This window comes from Lepidochelys kempii, chromosome 3, assembly GCF_965140285.1.
Source record: "Lepidochelys kempii isolate rLepKem1 chromosome 3, rLepKem1.hap1, whole genome shotgun sequence".
NCBI classification, from domain to species: Eukaryota; Metazoa; Chordata; order Testudines; family Cheloniidae; genus Lepidochelys; species Lepidochelys kempii.
Genome location: NC_136382.1, coordinates 27631604 through 27652704, shown reverse-complemented (window position 1 = coordinate 27652704; position 21101 = coordinate 27631604). Strand labels below are relative to the sequence as shown.

Below are 21101 nucleotides of genomic sequence, written 5' to 3'. Positions count from 1 at the left end.
ATGTATGGTGTTCAGCATCCTACAAATATTAATGAATTCTACCTCACAATGCCCGCTTTCCCTGCTGGGAGTTACCAAAGGGCTTCCATTGCCCCTTGCATACATGCACGGTAGAAGGGCTAACAGTGACTTCTCGGGAGCCGAGATGGGAGAATGTCTCAGAGCTGGTCAGGCTTCACACATAGAGATCGCAGGGGTTCTACATTGGGGAGTGTCAATAATTACTGTAGTTAAATTATTCTCCCTTCTTGTTCAAAATACTAACATAAGGGAAGGAGAGCTTGCCAGCTTCAACTGTTTGTTTTCTGACAAATCTTTTCACCATGAAGTTTACATAAAGTATTTTAGACTGGGAAACTGAGGCACAAAGACGTGCCCAAGTTCACATATGGTACCTGTAGCAGTGCCTGCAAAGAACCCAGATCTCCCAGTCAGGTGCCTTTAACCACAAGAACACCCTTTCCTCCCTAATATATTGATGGTCTGAATCTATATCCTCTTGGGTGGTTATGTGCATTTCATATCCACCTCCATAGCTGTTAGCAATCTCAAGAGGGAAGCCAACAGTTGTAAGCCTCCTCCAGCACCTGTTGAAGTCAGTGAGACTCTGAATGGGCATGGAGTCTGAACTGCCATCTGACCCCTCCAAGTCAGAACTGAAAAACAATGGGAGAATGTGGGGAAGACTGAATCACTGCTCCCTGTACATAAAAAGGAGGATTTCAGGCTTCAGGGATATCGATCTACCCTAAAAGTTGTAGCTAAGACATTGGCACAAGCAAAACAGCCATAGCTATCCTCTCCACCGAAGGAATACTCTGACTTTCAAACCAGATTTTAAAAACAAACATCTTTTCTACTTGATTTCTTTGATGGTTTCAAAGTAAATTACAGCACAGTACATCCAAGACAGAGCTCTGCAGTAAATATAATTCACCTATAACAACATTAAATTATTCTTAAATGCATCATCTGAGCAACTAAAAAGTATTTTTTGTCATTTCATTGAATTAGGCAGAAAATGACAGGTAAAACAATTCTCACAACTATCAATGTGCTAAGTTCTGAATACAATGATATTCTTTTTCTTTCCAAATCCTGTATTTAACATTGCCAAGTTCATAGGTAAATATGGATGTAGAAATTGATAAAAAAATAAACTCCTTCTGGCAGTAAGCAGGAACTGAATGATTTTAACACAGCTTCCATGGACTCTATTTGCCTGAGTTCTAAATGTACCCTTTTTTCCTCCATCTTACTTAAGCCAGTTCAGTAGCTATTTCTACTCAAGACCAATGAGTAAAACAGTCAAATATCAAAGATAAAAATCAGTGCATGACAGAATGCCGCTTGACATATGTAGAAATCTCAGAAGGGGACACTCTACAAGTGTCTTCTCTGGCACAAAGCTCTTCCATGTCTTTGGATAAAGCTCTTGAAAGTGCTTCCTGTCCATTTCCAAGAAGATGTATTTGGTGTGCTTTGATTAATCCTGAAGAAGCATGAATTGGAATCAAGTTGGGCTCTCCTCAGCAGACCCGCTGCGGTGCATGGTAGGGAGCACTTTGCATTTATTTAATCAGCTGCAGCTTGGCTTCCTTGGCTTGCAATCGCTTTCCCTGCTAATTATCAGACACGGGATCCCACTGTCATTTAAATTGCAGATCACTCAATAAAGGTGGTGAAGAGGAAGGATCCCAAAGCAGGGGAAACCAAGTGATACAGGAATGTAAATTTAAGTCAACACGTATTGTCAGTGGGTGCTGAGCTGGACTGGGTGCCCCGCTGGTCCACATGAATACATGCTTGTGTTATTGTTACCTTGTCTTCTCTGACACCAACCCCCAACCCTTCATTTTCTCCACCTGCATGTTTTGTCTTTGGGTCCGGGACTGACTTTTTAACCATATACCTACCACAGTGAGAATCCCTTATCTGGGCCTCCAAGTACCACGATTATACCACAGTAGTAATAATAACACAGAATGCATTGGGAGGCAGCATGCTTCAGCAGAAAGACTTGGAGTCACGTCCAGAGTTCCAGTGCTAGCCTTCCACTGGCTTGCTGTGTGGCCTTGGGCAAGTCACATCCTCTTTCTCTGCCTCAGTTTCCTCACCTCTAAATGAGGATGCTACTTTCCTTCTCGTGCATTTGTAAGCTTGATGTTTCATGCTTTGAACATGCCAAGTGCTTTAGAACAGCTCAGTATTATTCTTAAAGTTATATTGTGGTGATCTTTTCATCACTATGAATCCGTAACGAAGAATCAAATGTGGACTTTAAGGGAAGCCTGTTGCTTAAATCATGGAGCCATTTCCTCCGGCATCTTAATGTTACATTATTTCACATCAGAAGCCTCAACTCCAGATAACCTTTCATTTTTGACCTAGTTATTATGTCCAACAGCTGCTTGGCATTTTCTTACTTTTCCCCTGACTGACTGCAAAAATTGAAGTGCGTGTGTAAGCATTTGCAGGATCAGGGCCTTAAATTGCACCATGATTGCCTTTTTAGTTGGCACATGAATCAGCATAGTGCCTATCTATCAACTATATCCTCTTGAAAGATGCATACAGACATTACTATGCCTTTTTTTCCTGTACTGCCAAAAACAGCACAGATGGTACAACCAGATTAATTAAAATCACCTCCAGGTTTCATTTGCAGTTTGTGTTCTGCATTGTTCTCCCATTTAGACTAGACTCCTTCTGCTTATTTGTTTTCAGTGTTAGGTTTTTATTTTTAAACAGTATACATCTGCCCCTCATTACAATAAATATTTTATATGCACATTGCAGAAAAGGACTTTCATAACATTTTCTGTCTATCTATGCATTGCAAAAGCCTTTGGCCACTAAATCAGTATGTGGATTTAGACTAAATGCAACTTATTTTATCTTGTGACAACAGAAGTCTGTAGGACCAAACAAAGAGGGATGGGGATGCTAGGGAGTGAAATTGAGGAGGAAACTAATCCAGAGAGGGAAGGATGTAAGTTCTGTAGGACAAACCAATTGCAATAGAGACTGTACTTTATACCTGATATAAAAACTATATTGATCACCCTCAAAAGTCCTATTTCCTGAGTCCTCGGAAATCAGCACAAAGGATTTTCCTATTTTCTTTATGAATATTAGCCTTGGTGCATTTTCTTCTTCTAACTTCTCCCTTTTAAGAAACTATTCACCAACAGATCTACTGAGCACCCTAAGGAAGCTGCTCAGTACTTCACATCTCCGGAAAGATACTGTGACATACCAATACAGACAAAGGAGCAGCTGTGTCACCCATGCCCTCTAACCTATGGTGACCTTTACAATGCTTTGCTGCTATAGCCTCCAGCTTGGACGGCTCACAAACAGCCTCCAGCATGAAAGTCATCCCAGCGATGCCAGTGTGTGTGCTACAGCCAGCCAGCCACAGCTTGGTTCTTACCAGCCTTAGTTATACTGAAGGGTACCCAGACACACTCCCAGGTTTATATTTTCCGTCAGAAATGTATGTCTGTGATATTCCCCTGGTGTTATCTGGACTGGTGATCTGCTAGGTCACTCCAATCCTTGACTCTGGGAGCCAGCCTTACCCTGCTCTGCTGTGAGAACCCCCACTCCTGGGCTGTTCACGCACAGCCTCTGGCATGTAAGCACATCCTGTGGCATGGATTGTGCAACTGAATGACACTAGCCAATATCTTCGGTCCCAGACACAAACCTAGGAACCTCCATCTTGCAGTGTCCAGTTATGCCTGCTGGACACTGCAAGTTTATATGAGTTCATTAATTTAACAAAGAAATTGATATGTACCAGGCTTGTTATCCCAGGGTGAGTCTCTGACACGTTTCAAAGCAAATGCACTGTTTCAGATAGAATAAACAAACAGAGTTATTAACTACATAGATAGATTTTAAGTGATTATAAGTCAAAATATAACATGTCAGATTTGGTCAAATGATATAAAAGCAAAATGCATTCTAAGCTGATGTTAACACTTTCAGTGCCCTCACAAACGTAGATGCTTCTCACCACAGGCTGGCTGGTTGCTCTTGAGCCAGGCTCTCCCCTTTGATCAGCGCTTCAGTTGCTTGGTGTGGTGTCTGTAGATGTAGGTAGAAGAGAGAGGAAGAGGACGGCAAATGTCTCTCCCTTTGATCATGTTCTGTCTTCCCTCTTGGCTTTGCTGCCCCCCTTCAGAGTCAGGTGAGCATTACCTCATCACAGTCCCAAACTGACCAAAGAAGGGAGGGTGACTCACTCGAGAGTCCAACAAATCCTTTGTTGTTGCCTAAGCCAGTGTCCTTTGTTCCTGTGAGGCTGGGCTGGGTTTGTCCCATACATGCCCTGATGAGGTGTGAACTGCCCCTCTGCTTCTGTATAGTTTTTGCCTGGGCTTGCTTTAAGCCATGAGGACACATTTTCAGCCTCATAACTATATACATGAAATTATAACCTAGAACATTACTATAACATAACAATGTTCAGTGCATCATGAGCCTTCTGAAGACACCCAATATGACAAACTTAGCATTAGATACCACACAATCATATTACAAGGACGAACATGGGAGTGTAGAGTGTTCCCACGAGTTACAGAATGTAACAGTGTCCTGTATTGCCAAGCCCAGTCCTGGACAATACAAGTTTTTATAAAGTCAGTTATATCTTTAATAGAATCAATATGCACACAACTTGCCACCCCAAATGGAGCATTTAAACTTCACTTTAAACACACTAGATTAGAGAAAACAATAAAACAATTATATTACTTACAAAGATAGATTTTAAATGAGTACAAGTAATGAGGCATAAAGGCCAGAGATGATTACAAGAAAAACAAAGATAGAAGGCAACTGGTACCTCACTTAACCAACTATATTAAATTCAAAGCAAAGTTTTCTCATCACATGCTTTCAGCAGTCTTACTGACCAAACTTCTTAGGTCACAACCTCTTTTCCCAGAATCCAACAAATGCTTCCTTTGTCACCTCAGGTGCCATGAATGTGATGTGCAGGAAAAGAGAAAGGGGTGCCTTGAGGGCATTTGTCCCTCCTTTTTATAGTGTCAGTCCCCCTCTTGAAAGACATTTCCAGCATAGTATCTGGAGACAAAAGGTCTATGTTCCCTGATGCTTTTTTCTCACCTGTTTGAGCTTCCTTTGTCTCCCTTTCCTGCTTGATGACTCTGTTTACTGCTTAAGTGCAAATCAAGCTGAGCACACATTCCTTTGTTTTGATCAGACATGTTTGCCAACTTCTGCTTGGGAGGGCTATGCTTTGGAACATGGAACATGAATCTGATTTACGTTTCCTAGCCAGTTTTCGATACAAAACAATACTTTGCCTCCTATTTCTTGTCAAAGGCCTTCTCTATAAGTATATTGATGCATTAAACAATTCTAAGAGACTACTGAGACTCAATTTGCCTTTGCTAAATTCATGTTGGTTACACCAGATTAAGTTTAGTATTTTATACATCTTATTTCATGATTACTCAGTTAACAATACGTTTTCTGAAATGGTAAATATAATTGTAGAAAGTCTTAAGAACACTAATACTATGATCCATTTATTATTGCTAACCATCCTCCTATGAATGATATTTTCTATTAGATGGTATTAAAGCTATGTACCAATGACCATTTTGGCTGTTTTGCCTCTATTCATCATTGTATGCAGTGTTGTTGTATCTGAGTCAGTCCCAGGATATTAGAGAGGCACGGTGGGTGAAGTAATATCTTTCATTGGACCCACTTCTGTTGGTGAGAGAGACAAGCTTTTGAATGAGAAAATTTTTGATATAAATAATTGATTTTAATCTTGTTTACATTTGTACTTTTGATATTTTCCTAAAAAAAAAAAGAGTGATTCACATTGATTGGTAACCATTAAAATATGTTGATTTGCAATTAAATATAGCCCTTTACATTACATTTGGTGCTTCGTTTGCTAACCAGGAGGATACACTAGATGTATATACATTTAAATAATTATATAGCTTTACTTCTACTTAGTCAGATTCTTATTTTTTTTTACCATTTTTATGATGTTAGAAAATGGCGAATGATGCATTTCTTACTTACTAGATGATTTTTTTTAAATTTGTGATTTGTGTCAAGCTCTACTTGGGTGGAAATATGAATTTAATTAAACATACACAAAAACATTTTAAATTTGTTTTATTGGTTGAATAAAACGAATATGCTGGATACATAAGAATAAGTGTATAAAAAGTTGATCAAAACATGTTCTGCATTTTAAAATGATTTATTAAACGATGTATCATATGTAATTAGTGAATTGAACTGATTGTTTATGGTCACCACTGCCCTTCAATATTTTAGAATAGTGGATCTCATCCTCTCACATCTAATTTTTAATTCATAGATTGGAAAGGGAAAACAAGCTTTCCTGTATTTTCAACTCTCAGTTGGTCTCTTAACTTTGAACTCATTGAACTGAACTAGTTAAATAAACTGAAATGAAGAAAATATTCTCTCCGCACCTGCAAAAGAGGTTACCACTGTCAAAAACTCATTTAACACTTCAACAAATCTGGTTCTACGTCTTTAGCCAGTGACTTCCTCCAGTTCAGTGGTTTGACTTCCTTCAAAATGTCAACAGCAAACATGTACTGCTTAATATTATTTTTAATTTAATCTACATTATTTTAATAGAGTATAGTAAGTTTGGGCCTTAATATAGATTGCCATTGTTTCAAATGTAATTTTAATAGGTTTATTTTAAAAAATAAACCAGTATTTAATTTAAATTAAAAAAAATCTGTTTTTTAAATCATTCATTTTATGCACCCTGTCCAGGAGCAAAAAATGCTGACCTTGAATCCAATAGACAGGACATAGCTTCTGTAAGCCTGCCTTGTGAAATTCTCCTTCTCTTCACCACACAAGTGCTGGATAGCTTCAGGGATGGGCCTGTTCCTCATCCTGGGTAACATGAGCTTAATCCAGGTGGTCTATTAATGGTGGCTCATATGAAGACTCTCCTGACTTTATCTGAGTTACTCTTGATTTCAAACCAATATGAATGAGAAATGAATCAGGCCAATGAGTGTTTTGGTCTCAACAACTTTAATTGTCCAAATACTACCCTGTTCACTACTACAGACAGCTAATAAACTATGAACTTGCTAACATTTTCAACCCATATAGCCCTAGGAATTAGGCTCCAAACCTCAACCATAGACACTACCTGGAAGAGCTTGATTATCAAAGGTGTCGAGCACCTGCAGCTGCCATAGTCATCATTAGGAGCTGGGGTGCTCAGCACCTTTCAAAAATCAGCCCATTACTATTTAGGTGATTGAATATGAATGTAAGAGCCTAAATTCTGGCCTGTTTCTTTATCAGGAAATGAACAAACTACTAAGATGAGTAACCTCCAAAGGAGAGATCCAGCTCATGCTGTATTCATTGAAAGTAATATTTTGAACAGTTTCCAATTGTAATTCAAATAAATTGACAAAATCCAAGTAGGCACAAGTGTCAATTCAGCTTGTCAGTACCTTTTTATGGTCTTAATAAGTAACAGATGATGAGAGGGTCTTATGGGATAACTCACATTGTTATCTCGTTTGCTAACATGTCTTAATAACAACTGTCAAAACTCCAAATCTGAAATCAATCTCATGGGAGAACTTCACAAATACATTAGTACTTTGATACACATATACTCAGAATGTGCCTTCTCTTTTCATGAACAGATGCCTGCATGTGGTGGAAGCTACTTGCTGCAGGCTGGTGAGACACCTACAACCATGTAATGCCTCTATCTAATGTCATTGATGTATGACAGCCAATTGACTGACCATGTCCAAATGGCAGGACAAATAAGGTCACAAACACAATTCACTGAGAGTCAACAGGGGGAAATACAGCCCCAAAAGATGAGCAGCTACCATTAATTGTCTTTCTTAAACAAGTACTACTTACACTGCTTCACAGCCTACTTTGCATGAGGAAAATTATGACAGTTCATTCCATATTGATTCAGTGAGAAATTATGTCCATCTGTCCAGTATAACCCACCAATGTGTCTTTTAAAAAATGTTTAAATAAAGTTAAGTATCTGTTTAATCACTGAGTCTATCTGCATCTCAGAGTTCCTGTCTGCATAAGCTGTTTACTGATGAGGCTGGGGGAAACAGAACTCTATTCCATCTAGAAAGAAGTGGTTGATAATGTCATTTGGAAAGTGTTACTGGAGAACAGTTAAGACTCAGTATGTGATTTTGGATGAAGATGCAGAAAATTGTTTAATCTCTGTGCACGTTTTTGGGCTAGAACCACACAGGAACCATACCAACTGGACACCAATGACTGTTATCTATCCTGGGTTAGCTTTGGTGTGATGTATTGCCAGGATGTTAGCGGCTCTCTGAACTGCTAACACTGCTGGGTTTTATCTACTGCACTGACTCTGACGTGACACACAAACACATGGACTCCCTGGAAACATGATTCTGAGGTAATAGGTTGAGAAACGTGATATGCATTGTTATGCCATGCTGTAGGTGCTATTTCAATACTTTGTAAAACAACCCATGTGTCTGGCTAATAGCATTGTTTAGTGCATTTATTTATTTCCATTTATCTTTGGGTTTGTGATTTTTCCTGTTTTTTCTGTGCTATGCCAATGAGCTTTGATTTTATTCAAGATATAGTATTTGGAACCTGAGGCAAAGATTAATGTGGGGAACTTAAATGAAAAAGACCTCAGTTCTAACCCCTGAGATTGATGAATGAAAATTATGGTCATGAATGAAGGAAGCTGGAAGTCCCTTTCTCAAACATTGTTGAAAATGTGTGAACTAAAAAGGGCCAAACCACCTGAAGGATTCAATACACCGTTACAGTCTTCTTAAAGAATTCCAAGCAAATTGCGAGGTAAGTGTCTTATGAAACGATTTTTTTTAGGACAAAGTGTAAGTAAAATAAAATAATATTAATTCAAAGCCACAAATGATATTTATAGAAAATTAACCCAACAATGGTTGTCTGGCTATACCAAAAGAAGGACAGGACACATTTGACATGGATTTAATCAGACCGCAACACTATTATTAGATGTCTGGGACTACCCAGCAGATAAAAGTGTACAGTGCAGGTAACCCCTATGTTTATTCCATAATTACCCGGGGGACTTTTACCAGCTCCCTCCTTTTTTTCCACCCATGTCCCTCCAGCAAATCCATTGCCAGGACCTTACCTTACCTTATCCACTGCCCCCCTCATAGGAGGATTAAGGTGGGCTATAATAATTGGGGTTGGCCCCCTGCCATACCAATCACAGGAGTCCCCAACTGCCCCCCGGTTTGCTTCTTTACCAAACATCTCTTTTTAAGTCCTTTTCCAAGCCATTTATCCAGTTGTATAGCTTTCCTATGGAGTACCTGCACTGGACATCCACCCTACACTTAAATAAAGATTAGAAACTATTGTCTCAGTACTCATTTTTGTAGAATGAAACAGAAATGTTATTTTTTTCTCAGGTTCTCGCAAAATTCCTTTGAAGACTGATCTCAGTATAGAACTAAGCAAGAGCGAAATGAGAAGGTAATTTTAACACAAAGCCATAATCATATAAACACATGAACACCAAATGCTTCTGGTAAAACAGGCTACATAGAATAAATCCATGTGCACGGTCATAAATATAAAGGGAAGGGTAACCATCTTTCTGTATACAGTGCTACAAAATCCCTCCTGGCCAGAGGCAAAGTCCTTTTACCTGTAAAGGGTTAAGAAGCTCAGGTAACCTGGCTGGCACCTGACCCAAAATGACCAATGAGGGGACAAGATACATTCAAATCTGGAGGGGGGAGGGAAAGGCTTTTGTCTCTCTGTGTGATACCTTTGTCGGGAACAGATCAAAGATGCAAGCCCTCCAACTTCTGTAAAGCTAGTAAGTAATCTAGCTAGAAAATGTGTTAGGTTTTCTTTGTTTTGGCTTGTGAAATTCACTGTGCTGGAGGAATATGTATTCCTGTTTTTGTGTCTTTTTGTAACTTAAGGTTTTGCCTAGAGGGAATCTCTATGTTTTGAATCTGACTGCCTGTAAGATTATCTTCCATTCTGATCTTACAGAGTTGTTCTCTTATCTTTTTTTGTTCTTCTAATAAAGTTCTGTTTTTTTAAGAATCTGATTGGGTATTTTGGGTCTTAAAAAATCCAAGGCTGGTTTGTGCTCATCTTGTTTATTCTCAAGCCTCCCCAGGAAAGGGGGTGTAAGGACTTACTGAACAAAACTGAAATGGATCGGCTATTCATGTCCATAGCAAATAGGAGAAGACATCTGGAAAGAAAGACAAAACGGTGAACAAAATCTTCTGGAGATCTGAGCCAAGTTTTCTGAAATTGGATAGAGAGTAACAAAGACCAAACTATAGTAAGCGTGACAAAAATTATCAGCTTGCTTCCCCCTGAAGAATACTCAGTTCAGTCAAAAGGGGGGGGGGCGAAGAAAAGGTTTAATAAATGAAAAGTATGTCACTTATTGCAAATAAAACTATTGTAATAAGATAACCAAAACAACATTGAAAAATATCAAATTTTAAGATTTCAGAACTTCTCATTAGTTATTTCTCTTCATGGTGATGACGTTTGTTCTAAACACTTTTATTGATAACTATTGTTTTACATTGTGACCAGGGTGTAAATGACTTACAAGAATTGTGTGACACATTGTATAACCCTGTAGCATCACAAGTTACTTTCCTAGTTTATAATTTAGACATTACAGTGGTTGCATTTCAAATGTTTTTGCCAATTTGAAAGTTTTTACCAGTTTGAGAGATTTACTATACCTATACTGAGAGAGAGACTTTTAGAACTGGTAAAAAGTTTCAAAATAAACTGGAAGTAAATCCACAGTATGTATATTGTTAGCATTTTCCACAAATCATAAGAAGAGATGATCAACTCTAAATATATCACTTCATTACAACAATTTGTCTCTCATGTAGAAGATTTCCATCTGAAAAGCAGGCAATTGAAACAAACACATTATTCAGGCAGCTGTTTTGTCAAAAAAAATTCAGTTTGTTTTGCCACTCAGATCCAATGCTGAATAGCACTGAGGGCAGTACTGTAGGTTCTGAGTGCAGGATGAATCCCTTTGTAACACATCATAAGAGACCCTGCCTCTGCACTGAAGCCTGCTTCCTGCAGTTGTTTTGCTATTTCCTCTACATCCCAATGCCCCTCTTCCTGGTTGGCCAGTAAGTGGTTGATAAGGTGAGGGTAGAACACAGTGGATATGCACTTTACCACTAATTTTGCATTCAGGAGCAAGGAAAGAATTTCAGAATCACAGCTGGAACCATCAATCTGCAAAGAAAGAAAAATACACAAAAATGAAGACTGAGTTATTGGTTACATCCATAGATTTTTTTTTAAGGCCACAAGGGACCAAGACCATTATAATCATCAACCATGACCTCCTCCAATATGCTTTTTAGTTGTGAAGCAGCAATGGTAGGATGTTCTCCATAGCTTAATAGCAATAGTGATATATACTTTTACACATCCAAGGCAAACCTTTAACAATCATCATTTATTTTATTAATAAAACCGCACAAGTCCTACAGATATACCCATTTCAAACTAAGGAACAAAGAGACTAAATAGAAGGTAGTGCAGAGCTTGAAATAGATTCCCAGTATCTTCCCTATATATATAGAAAACTCCCTTTCTATCTTTACGTTAATAGAAGGATTAACAGAGATTCATATGGGAGATCATAAGGTAAACTATATTTTCTGACACACTGAATTGTGTGCACTATACAGGCAAGTGTCTGAATAGAGCTCAGGACCAGAACCCATAACCAGGCTCAGATTTTTAAAATCCAGAGCACCCAGCAGCTCCCACTGTGGCATGCAATAGGGACGGAGTTCTTTTGAAAATTGCGCCTATATCTGTATGGACAATGCTACAGGATTAAGTTTTTAAATTCAATTTTAGCTAATTTAGAAGATAAATCAGATCTAAGCTCCCAGAAAAACAACACTGCTTTAATGGCATAAAGTGTCTTACGTCTCCAATGTCCAGAAAAAAATTAACAAGCAACAGAAATGAACCTTGTAAAAAGTATATAGAAATCGTCTTTCTTTCAATGCATTCCATCAGATAAAATATGAACAAACCAATTAAACTGTTTAATAAATAATGAGTGATTTCCTGACCAGACTTTTTTTTTTTTTTAAATTCCATCTCCCTTATACTCAACTTTGGTCCCACTTTCCAGAATAACTGTCCACTATATTTTGATGGCTGGCAGAGCAGGAAGTGTTAATGGAACTCATATTGTCATCTGAAGTCATCTGGTACAGCAGCACAGCTCTCCCACTGGTCAGCATATGTAGCTGAATCTATGACATCTTGGAGACATATGGCAACTTATCTCTAGGCAATTTTTGACTCAACCAGCATCATAAATCATTGCATCCTGATTTTTCAGGACAACATCCAACATTTTCTTGCCTATCATTTTCTGATTGTCTTTTTTGTCTCTAGCTATACAGCTGAAGCAGCTCAGGGCTTACCTTCTCAGTGTTTTGGTTAAACTGGCAGGTTGAATTCCCCCCGTCCCGCCCCTCTAAAGCATCAGGATGGACATTTCTTGGTTATATCCCAATTCCCTATTTCATCATTTCACTTCCATTTCTCAGACGATAGGGGGAAATCACCAGCTCTGAGCCTCTGTCTGGGAGATTAAATATACCTCTGGTCCGGTGAGCCAAAAACCAAACTTAGTGGCTAAGGACAGGTCTATACTACCACTTAAGTCGATCTAACTTGCATCGCTCAGGGGTGTGAAAAAGACACCCTTGTGAGCAACGCAAGTTACAGTGACCTAAGTACTGTCCACACTGCCGCTATGTCAGCAGGAGACGCTCTCCCACCAATATAGCTTCCGCCTCTCGTGGAGGTGGAGTAATTATACTGATGGAGAGTGATGGGAGAGTGCTCTCCTGGCATAGAGCAGTGGTCCCAAAACTTTTTACTGCGGGCCCCCCCTTACCCCTCTCTGCTCCCCCCTCCCCCCTCTGGAGCTAGGATTGGGGCCGAAGCTCTGGGAGGGAGAGGGGGGGAGACGACCTGGACAGGCTGGCAGCCTCGCCTGGGCCCCAGCTGCCCTCACACGAACATTCCTCCCTGCCAGTTTGGGGACCCCGGCATAGAGAGTCTTCACCAAACATGGAAAAGTGGCACAGCCGCAAGTAGTGCTTCTAGTGCAGACCTGCCCTTAGACATCGCCGTTTCTCACACCACAGCGGCTACACTGAGATGTTCATTACATATGCAGAGGAGCATGAAGAATTCAAAAGAAACCTATGCTGGATCCTACTGCTCTTGAAGTCAGTGGGAGAGCTGCCACTGACTTCAACAGGGATGAGACTGAGCCCTAACTGATGAAACCACACAAGTTATTTTAGAATGAAGAACTTTGTTATCTTTAGATCCTTTCACCCTTATAAATGTAAGCATCTCTCTCTTGTTAAAGAGGTGGTGGGAGAAGACAGCATGGTGCTTTATCTTTATGTAGGACACAGAAAAACGTGCAAGAATAATTTGTTGCTCCTTTTTAAAAGTAGAACAGTTTTCCCAACCTCTCTTTCTTTTTTTAAAACACAGGAAAAGAGAGAAAATATAAAGCATGTCAGCATGCCGAGAATGTTCATTTGATGAACCATACTTCTTAGATAATAGGCTCCAGGTATCACTACCTTCTTTCTTTGAATTTGCCTTAAAAATTACCCTTTATTATTATCGGTTTATTAACTAACTTCCCTCCCTTAGGGACTTTAGGGAGTCTTGGAGGGGAAATGATGGATTTTTCAAGATAAAATGGAGGACAGGAGTCCTGATCAACAAAGATTTTTTCTAACCAGCAGAGGAGTGAAGATCTGGAACAGCTTTCCAAGGGGAGCAGGGGGGCAAAAACCCTAACTTCTTTTAAAAAACCTAACTTCTTTTAAGATTGAACTTGATACATTTATTGAGGGAATTGTATGATGAGATCACAAACAATGGAATATGGCCCATCTGTGATTGCTATTAGCAAATATCTCCGGACGGGCAAAGATAGGACACTGGGGGGGTGGGGGGGAGCTCTGAGTTACAACAGACAATTTCTTCCCAGGTGTTTGCCTGGCAGGTCTTTCCCACATGCTCAGGGTCTAACTCATCATGATATCTGGTTGGGAAGGAATTCCCCCCCAAGTCAGATTTGCAGAGACCCTGGTGGTCTTCTTGTGCAGCATGGGGCATGGGCCACTCATTGAACTAAGGCTGTCACTTTATTGCAGTTAACACCTACAATTAACTGAAAACCAAATTAACACATTCTTTTTTTAATGGTGTTAATCCCATATCTCTGGGCAGGGAGGGAGACAGGCACCAGCTGCGGAGGACCTGACAGTGTCCAGTCAGGTGCAGTAACCCAATCCCATTTGGGAGGGTGGGAAAACAAGAGGAGAGGAGAGGAAGTGGTTCCTATTCCAGCTCTGGCTGAGAGGTAGGGATCCTGACCTGCTGTACCCCGTTGCCCCTGGCCTGCCCCTTGCTCCTGGGACTGCCTCTCCCCACATGCTGTGCCCTATTGTCCCTGACTGGCCCCTCATTCTTGGGGCAAAGCCCCTCCCCCCCCAGCTGTGACCACTGCCCATGGCCAGCCCCTTGCTCCGGGAACCAACTCCCCCCTGCCTCCCCATGCACTGTGCCTGAATGTCCCCCCGGCAGGCCCCTTGCTCACCCCCCACCATGCCCCCAACCAGCCTCTTATTCCGGGGATCAACCTTCCCCACACCATGCCCCATTGCGCCCAGCCGGCCCTTTGCTAGTGACTGACTCCCTCCTCCCGTCGTGCTGTGCACCCTTGTCCCCAACCAGCAACTTGCTCTGAGGACTGACACCCACCCTGCCCTCCCCATGCTGTGCCCCATTGCCCCTGGACAGCCCCTCGCTCTGGGGGGTACCCCATAGAGAACAGGTGCATGGCAAGCTCAACCTCTTGCCACCAACCTCTCCTCCCCGCCACATGCCGAATTCCTGAGGTAAAATCCATATCCTCCCTTGCAAACAAGGGTTTGCTCAGTTAAGGGGAGCCCACCGAGCTCAGTAAAAGGAGGCAAGCCCCAGTACCAGTAATCACCATTCCAGAAGCAGCATCAAGGCATCTCTCTCACCCTCCTCCCGCACAAGTCATTGCTTGCTCCCTACCCCAGCCTCCCCAAATACTAAATGAAGATTTCTAAGGTTAAACTTTCTTCCTCTTTTGACAGGAGGTGAGCCTGGCGAGCTCAGAAACCCAACCAAAACAGGAGCAGCACCAAGAATTCACCCTTCTCCTGCACAACTCACACCCCTCCCATCTTCAGAATACTTACTTTCTGAGATAAAAATATCTTACCCCTTCAATAAGCCGAGACTCCCCTAAAGGAGAACAAGAAGTAGGACTAAGCGCACTGGTAGGCTCTAAAGTTTTATATTGTTTTACTTTTGAGTGCCGTTATGTAAAAAAATAATAATTCCACATTTATAAGTTCAACTTTCATGATAAAAGAGATTGCACTACAGTACTTGTATGAGTTGAACTAAAATACTATTTTATCTTTTTTACAGTGTAAATATTTTTAAAAATATTATATAAAGTGAGCACTGTACACTTTGTATTGTGTTGTAATTTAAATCGATATACTTGAAAATGTATAAAACATCCAAAAATATTTAAATAAATGGTATTCTATTAACAACAGTGCGATTAAAAGGGCAATTAATTTTTTTAATGGCTTGACAGCACTAGTTTGAACTAAAATGGTGGATTCTCTATAACTTTAAGTCTTTACGTCAAGATAGGCGACTTCAGTAACTCAGCCAGAGGTTATGGGCCTACTACAGGAGTGTGTGCGCAAGGTTCTGTGGCCTACAACGTGCAGGAGGTCAGACTACTAGATTATCATGACGGTTCCTTCTGGCTTTCAAGTCTATATGCTACAAATCTCCGAACCTGCATTTCCCTTTTATTTCATTTAGATACAAGTTGTACTTCTCACTGACAGTCTTCTTCACATTGACATCTTTAAAATACATTTTTTTTAAATCCTTGGCACATTATCAATCTGTTGCATGAAATTATCTCCATGGATGCAAAGCTAATTATTTCAAAGTACAGTAGTTCTTGTCTTACTCTCTGGAGGAACAATTCTAAGAACATTAAACAATCTGATGAAGTTACCGTCATGGGTTATACCTGAATTTTAGTTTTGTGCTGTGTGGCTCAGAACACTGAGAGAACCACGTCAGCTTGTGGATGTGGTAAGGTGACTAGTTTTCAGGTTTTAAAGACATTTTGGCTGTTAGCGAACAGACATGTCTACATTATAGACATGTAAACATGAATTATTATTTATAATTTGTATTATCGTAGCGTATAGTAGCCCCAGACACGGACTGGGACTCCATTGTGCTAGGCACTGTACAAACACAAAACAAAAACACTGTCCCTGCCCCCAAAAGCTTACCATTTAAATATGAGACAAATACTCCATATGCAATACACACAGACACCTCAGACACATTTATACTGTCAACGTTTTATGGAACACATAGACACATGAAAAATACCCACAAAACTCACAGAAATCAAATAGTCTTGCGAACACCTTAAAGGCAACTGCTAAAATGCACCTACCACCCCACATTAGAACCCATACGGATTATCATCTAACAACTATAACCCAAATTCTCCAAGCTCATCATCAGAAGCAAGTTACCCACAGACCAGGAAACACTAACTCAGAGTGACACCAGATCCTGCCAGAACAACAGATGAAAAACTTGCAGACATATCTCCACTGCTACGTGATAAATACGCCACCCCCCCACCCCCACACACACCTTACAAGATCCCTGGATCCTACACATAACTATCACAACATACAGTATACCTTATCCAGTGCACTAAATGTCCCAATAGCAAATACGGGGGTGAAACCAGATAATCACTATGCTCTTGAATGAACTCACACAGGAAAATGATAAGAGAGAAAAACACCACATCACCTGTGGGTGAACACTTTTCACAAAGCAATCGCTCTACAGCTGACCTATCAGTCTTCATCCTCAAAGGAAACATGCACAACACTTTCAAAAGATGAGCCTGGGAGCTTAAATTCATAACTATACTAGACACTAAAAATCAAGGACCAAATAGACACACTGGATTTATGGCATATTAAAACAATCTATAACCCACTAACAACCCCCCTCCCCACACTCCATCTGCCCCTCCTCCCATCCTTTCCTCTCCATGACTGGAGGGGTGTTAACGGGCCACTTCACCTTGAATTATCCCTTGAAATGTGTTAACTACTTATGTTCCTGCCGACATAGGGCTCTTCACACCGGTGTTTATGTCAGTGTGACTTTTCACACCCCGAGCAACATAAATTATGCCGATTTAAGCTGTAGTGTAGACACAGCCTAAGACAGTTTCCCAGACCTGAAGAAGAGTTCTGGGTAAACTCAAAAGCTTCTCTCTTTCACCAAGAGAAGCTGGTCCAATAAAAGATATGACCTCACCTGCCTTATCTCTCTAATGTCCTGGGACCAACTGGACTGCAACAACACTGCCTACAACTACTAAAATACACACTAATTCACCCTTTTTCTGGTGAGAGATCAAGTGTAATATCTCAGTATTGAATTACTTGTAGCTAAAGCAACTGTTTTCCCAACCAAAGCTATGTCATGTTCTTTCATTTAACATATATAAACTGATTTGGTGAATATTTACACAGCAAAATAACAACAACAGTAAGAAAGACATAAAATGCAGGTTTAAATTTAGCAGGCTTTAGTAATCACTGTCAGAGACTGTATACAATGATATCTAGCCTTTATATAGTAAAGTGCTGTACAAATACTAGCTAGTGCACACAGTTCCTCATGAGTATTATGAGTAGTATCATCAATAGTATTAATCCCACTCCATAGCATGCAAAACCAAGAAGCAGTGTAACAAACTCAAGGGCACACAGCGTGACAGGGCAAAGATTAGGACTTGGAGTTCCTGGCTATTACATCTTTAGACCACCCAGTTCATTAAAACAGTCCTATATGGATGCAGGCAATACAACACAAAACATCAAGTGGAGATTCACTAAATATTTGAGGTGAAATAGTGTGTTGCTCTCTGAAAATCTACCCAGGTGCTGTCAAGGACACAGTCCAGAACAGGGGTGGACAGGAATGCCTTTCTCACCTCAGTGGCTTATGGTAGCTCCACCTGGTGTCTATTGGTCAGGTAGATGCTGAGATACATAGTGTTATCAGTGGAAAAAATGTTACCATAAAGAGTGAGGTTTTATCCTTTTCTGTTGATTAATAACATCTAAGCATGCTAGTGACAACATACTATTGCCGATGGTGCATCAGACAGAACAGAATTGTGTTTGTTCTTCCATGTAAGTATTAGTTTTGCACTGTTAGCAAAGGTTAAATGTTGGTTTTGTCCCTGAATTGAACAGGTATGGCTCAAGGACACACAGGGATTAGATCTCTGGAGTAAATTGCTGATATTTTTGCAGTCACTTTTCTGGCCATACACACACTGTTTGAAAAGATTCCAATAAAGAAGAAACTGATAAACCAGGTTGCAAGTCAACAGTCATTAATGAAGGAAGAGGCTAGTTACACAGCTGAAGAGGATCTTAAGGAATATGGAGCTGATTATTTTGGCACAATCACCCAGAATTAGTTGAAAACAAATAACTGTAAATTCCATTTTATTTTCCAAACTTCATTTTTTGTAAATTTTTTGTTACAAAAGGAATAAATTGTTTTGAAATATAAAGGATGTATCCAAGTACATCAACAATGAATATACAATATGTAAGTAGGCTAAATATCAACAGTTATTTTAGACTAACTAGAAAAAAAGTTATATTCAAGTGCCACTTTCAACTCAAGTCCCTTGGGTACAGGCAGCATTTTTTGCTGACTACATAGGCTCTCAATCTATGGCTGCTTTACCAGTACAGCTACAGTCAGTCTATAGAATTATTGTACTATAAGGAGTAAATCAGTCTGAACCTTTGCATGCTGACATAAGAAAGACGACAACACTGAAAGTGTTCTCAGAAATAAGCAACCCTTAAAGAGAAGCTCTGAATCCTACTGACATTCATAAACTACTTAACTGGCTATACTAAGATAAAGTTTTTTAAATTATTCATACACCATATTCACTGTGAGGGGGTAGTCTAGTTATTTCTGGTATGTGAAAGATGGAACTGGCAGTTTGCAAAAGGTTACACAATAATAGAGGTGTGCAGTTTCAGAAAAGCTTAAAAAAACTGTCTGTTTTATTGTCGGCAAAGGCTGTACATTCCTAGATCAGCACTTCTGCATCATCCTTTTAACTGTAAACATCCATAAAGCTGTCAGCATCATACAACAAATGACTAAATAATACATCCGTACTAGCAAGCAACTGCTGTATTTTTTTCACAGCCATGTTTGTGAGCTGTGCTCGCAGTATGTCAGGGAATCTGACTATTTCATTTTGCCAGATGGCATATTTCCCTCCCTGTTTAATGTAAATGGGAATTGGCCTTCTGCAACAAATCTGAAAACTAAGTATAGCCAAACCCAATTGCTTGACTACACTTGTGGTTTGTTATTAAAAATATTCAAGAAACCATGTAGCCTAAGTTTAACCAGGTTATTAGTCAAAGACAACAGAACACAACACATAGCAATCTTGCAGCATTCACCTTTGTTTCAAAAATATGCATTTGAGATTATCCATATTAATAGTAGCCCTTTTTACAAGGTAGTGAACATTCTGTACATCACCCAAGCTTTAACAGACAAGTCAATACAAGCTTCTTATCTTGTTTTTCTGTGCTATCCTGTACCTTTCTCTTATCTTTGTTTTGACTACCACATTCCAGGTGTCACTGCAGGCATCCTCTAACTACCCAAGGCATAGTGTTCGTACTATGACAGGTTTTGTATTTCCTCTTACCAAGAGCAAAGGTTAGCTACTGAAAAAAGTTATGGGATATTCCTTAGCATGAGTGAAAAGCATTTTGGGTAAAGCACAATTCAATCTGCAACTATATCACTTATTATACTGTCTACAATATTAATGTAATTGCTCTAATACATAGCATATACGTTGGCTAACAATCGTTTACTAAAATTCCACCTAAAGTAATTACGAGAGTGAAAAATAAAAAGCAGGAGGCATGCTTTCTGGAGTGCAACAAAAACACTTCCAAACACTACAAGATTTACACAGAATAATGGTAGCCTCTTCTGTATGACCTGCTTTTCAAATACTGCCAAGAATCTCTTATAAATGTAACCTTTCAGGCACTGACCAAACCGTACTCCAACTGAAGTGAAGTCAATAGTAAAACTCCCATTGACTTCAATGTGTGAAAGAAATAGGCCTATATGAGAGGCCTAGTGCAGTGGTTCTCAAACCTTTTTTTCACGGACCACTTGAAAATTGCTGAGGGTCTCAGTGGACCACTTAATGATCTTTGCAAATGTTGTTTGTACCGTTAGCTAACTATTGTAAAGCGCTTTGGAGAAAAATGCTGTATATAAAAGAAACAATTAACATTTTTTGTTCTATAAATATAAGCACACAACTCATATTTTAATATCAGTAGTCTTTCCTGTCTAATGCGATGGATGTGCCCTTTCTCCCCTGTCATGGCAGCCCCCGAACTGAGGCTGAGAAGGAGTGGGGGTCTCTCCCTCTCTCCCGCACCACAGCAGACTCCAAGCTCGGGCTGGGAAGGAGGGGGGTCTCTCCCTCGCCTCAGCAGCCACAGAGCTGGGGAAAGTCGCCTCTTTCTCTGGCCACTGCAGCCCTGCACATCTCAAATTCTTCCCACCCCACTTCCCCCTCCCATCTACCCTCTATTTCCCCCCAAGGCCACCACTTCACCTTACATGTGCGTCTTCTCCAGGGTCCAGGCACCTAAATAGGGGAGCCATGCCTGTGCGATTCCACTAATTAGGGGGGGTGGCCATTCATTCTCCCATGTGCAGCAGCCCAGGCG

General features: G+C 40.2%; 1 protein-coding gene across 3 annotated transcripts in view; it reads right to left on the bottom strand.

The window, feature by feature from the left end:
• Nucleotides 1-6159: 6159 nt before the first annotated feature.
• The window catches only part of NBAS (NBAS subunit of NRZ tethering complex), a 406503-nt gene continuing 391561 nt past the window's right edge, over nucleotides 6160-21101 (bottom strand). For 2 of the 3 annotated variants that reach the window (XM_073335981.2, XM_073335983.2), the window contains one exon: nucleotides 6160-11343. In XM_073335981.2, coding sequence (XP_073192082.2) covers nucleotides 11068-11343 — 276 coding nt within the window. In that variant the 3' untranslated portion in view covers nucleotides 6160-11067. The remainder of the gene's footprint in view (nucleotides 11344-21101) is intronic. The other variant, XR_012157919.2, reaches the window with a different exon arrangement.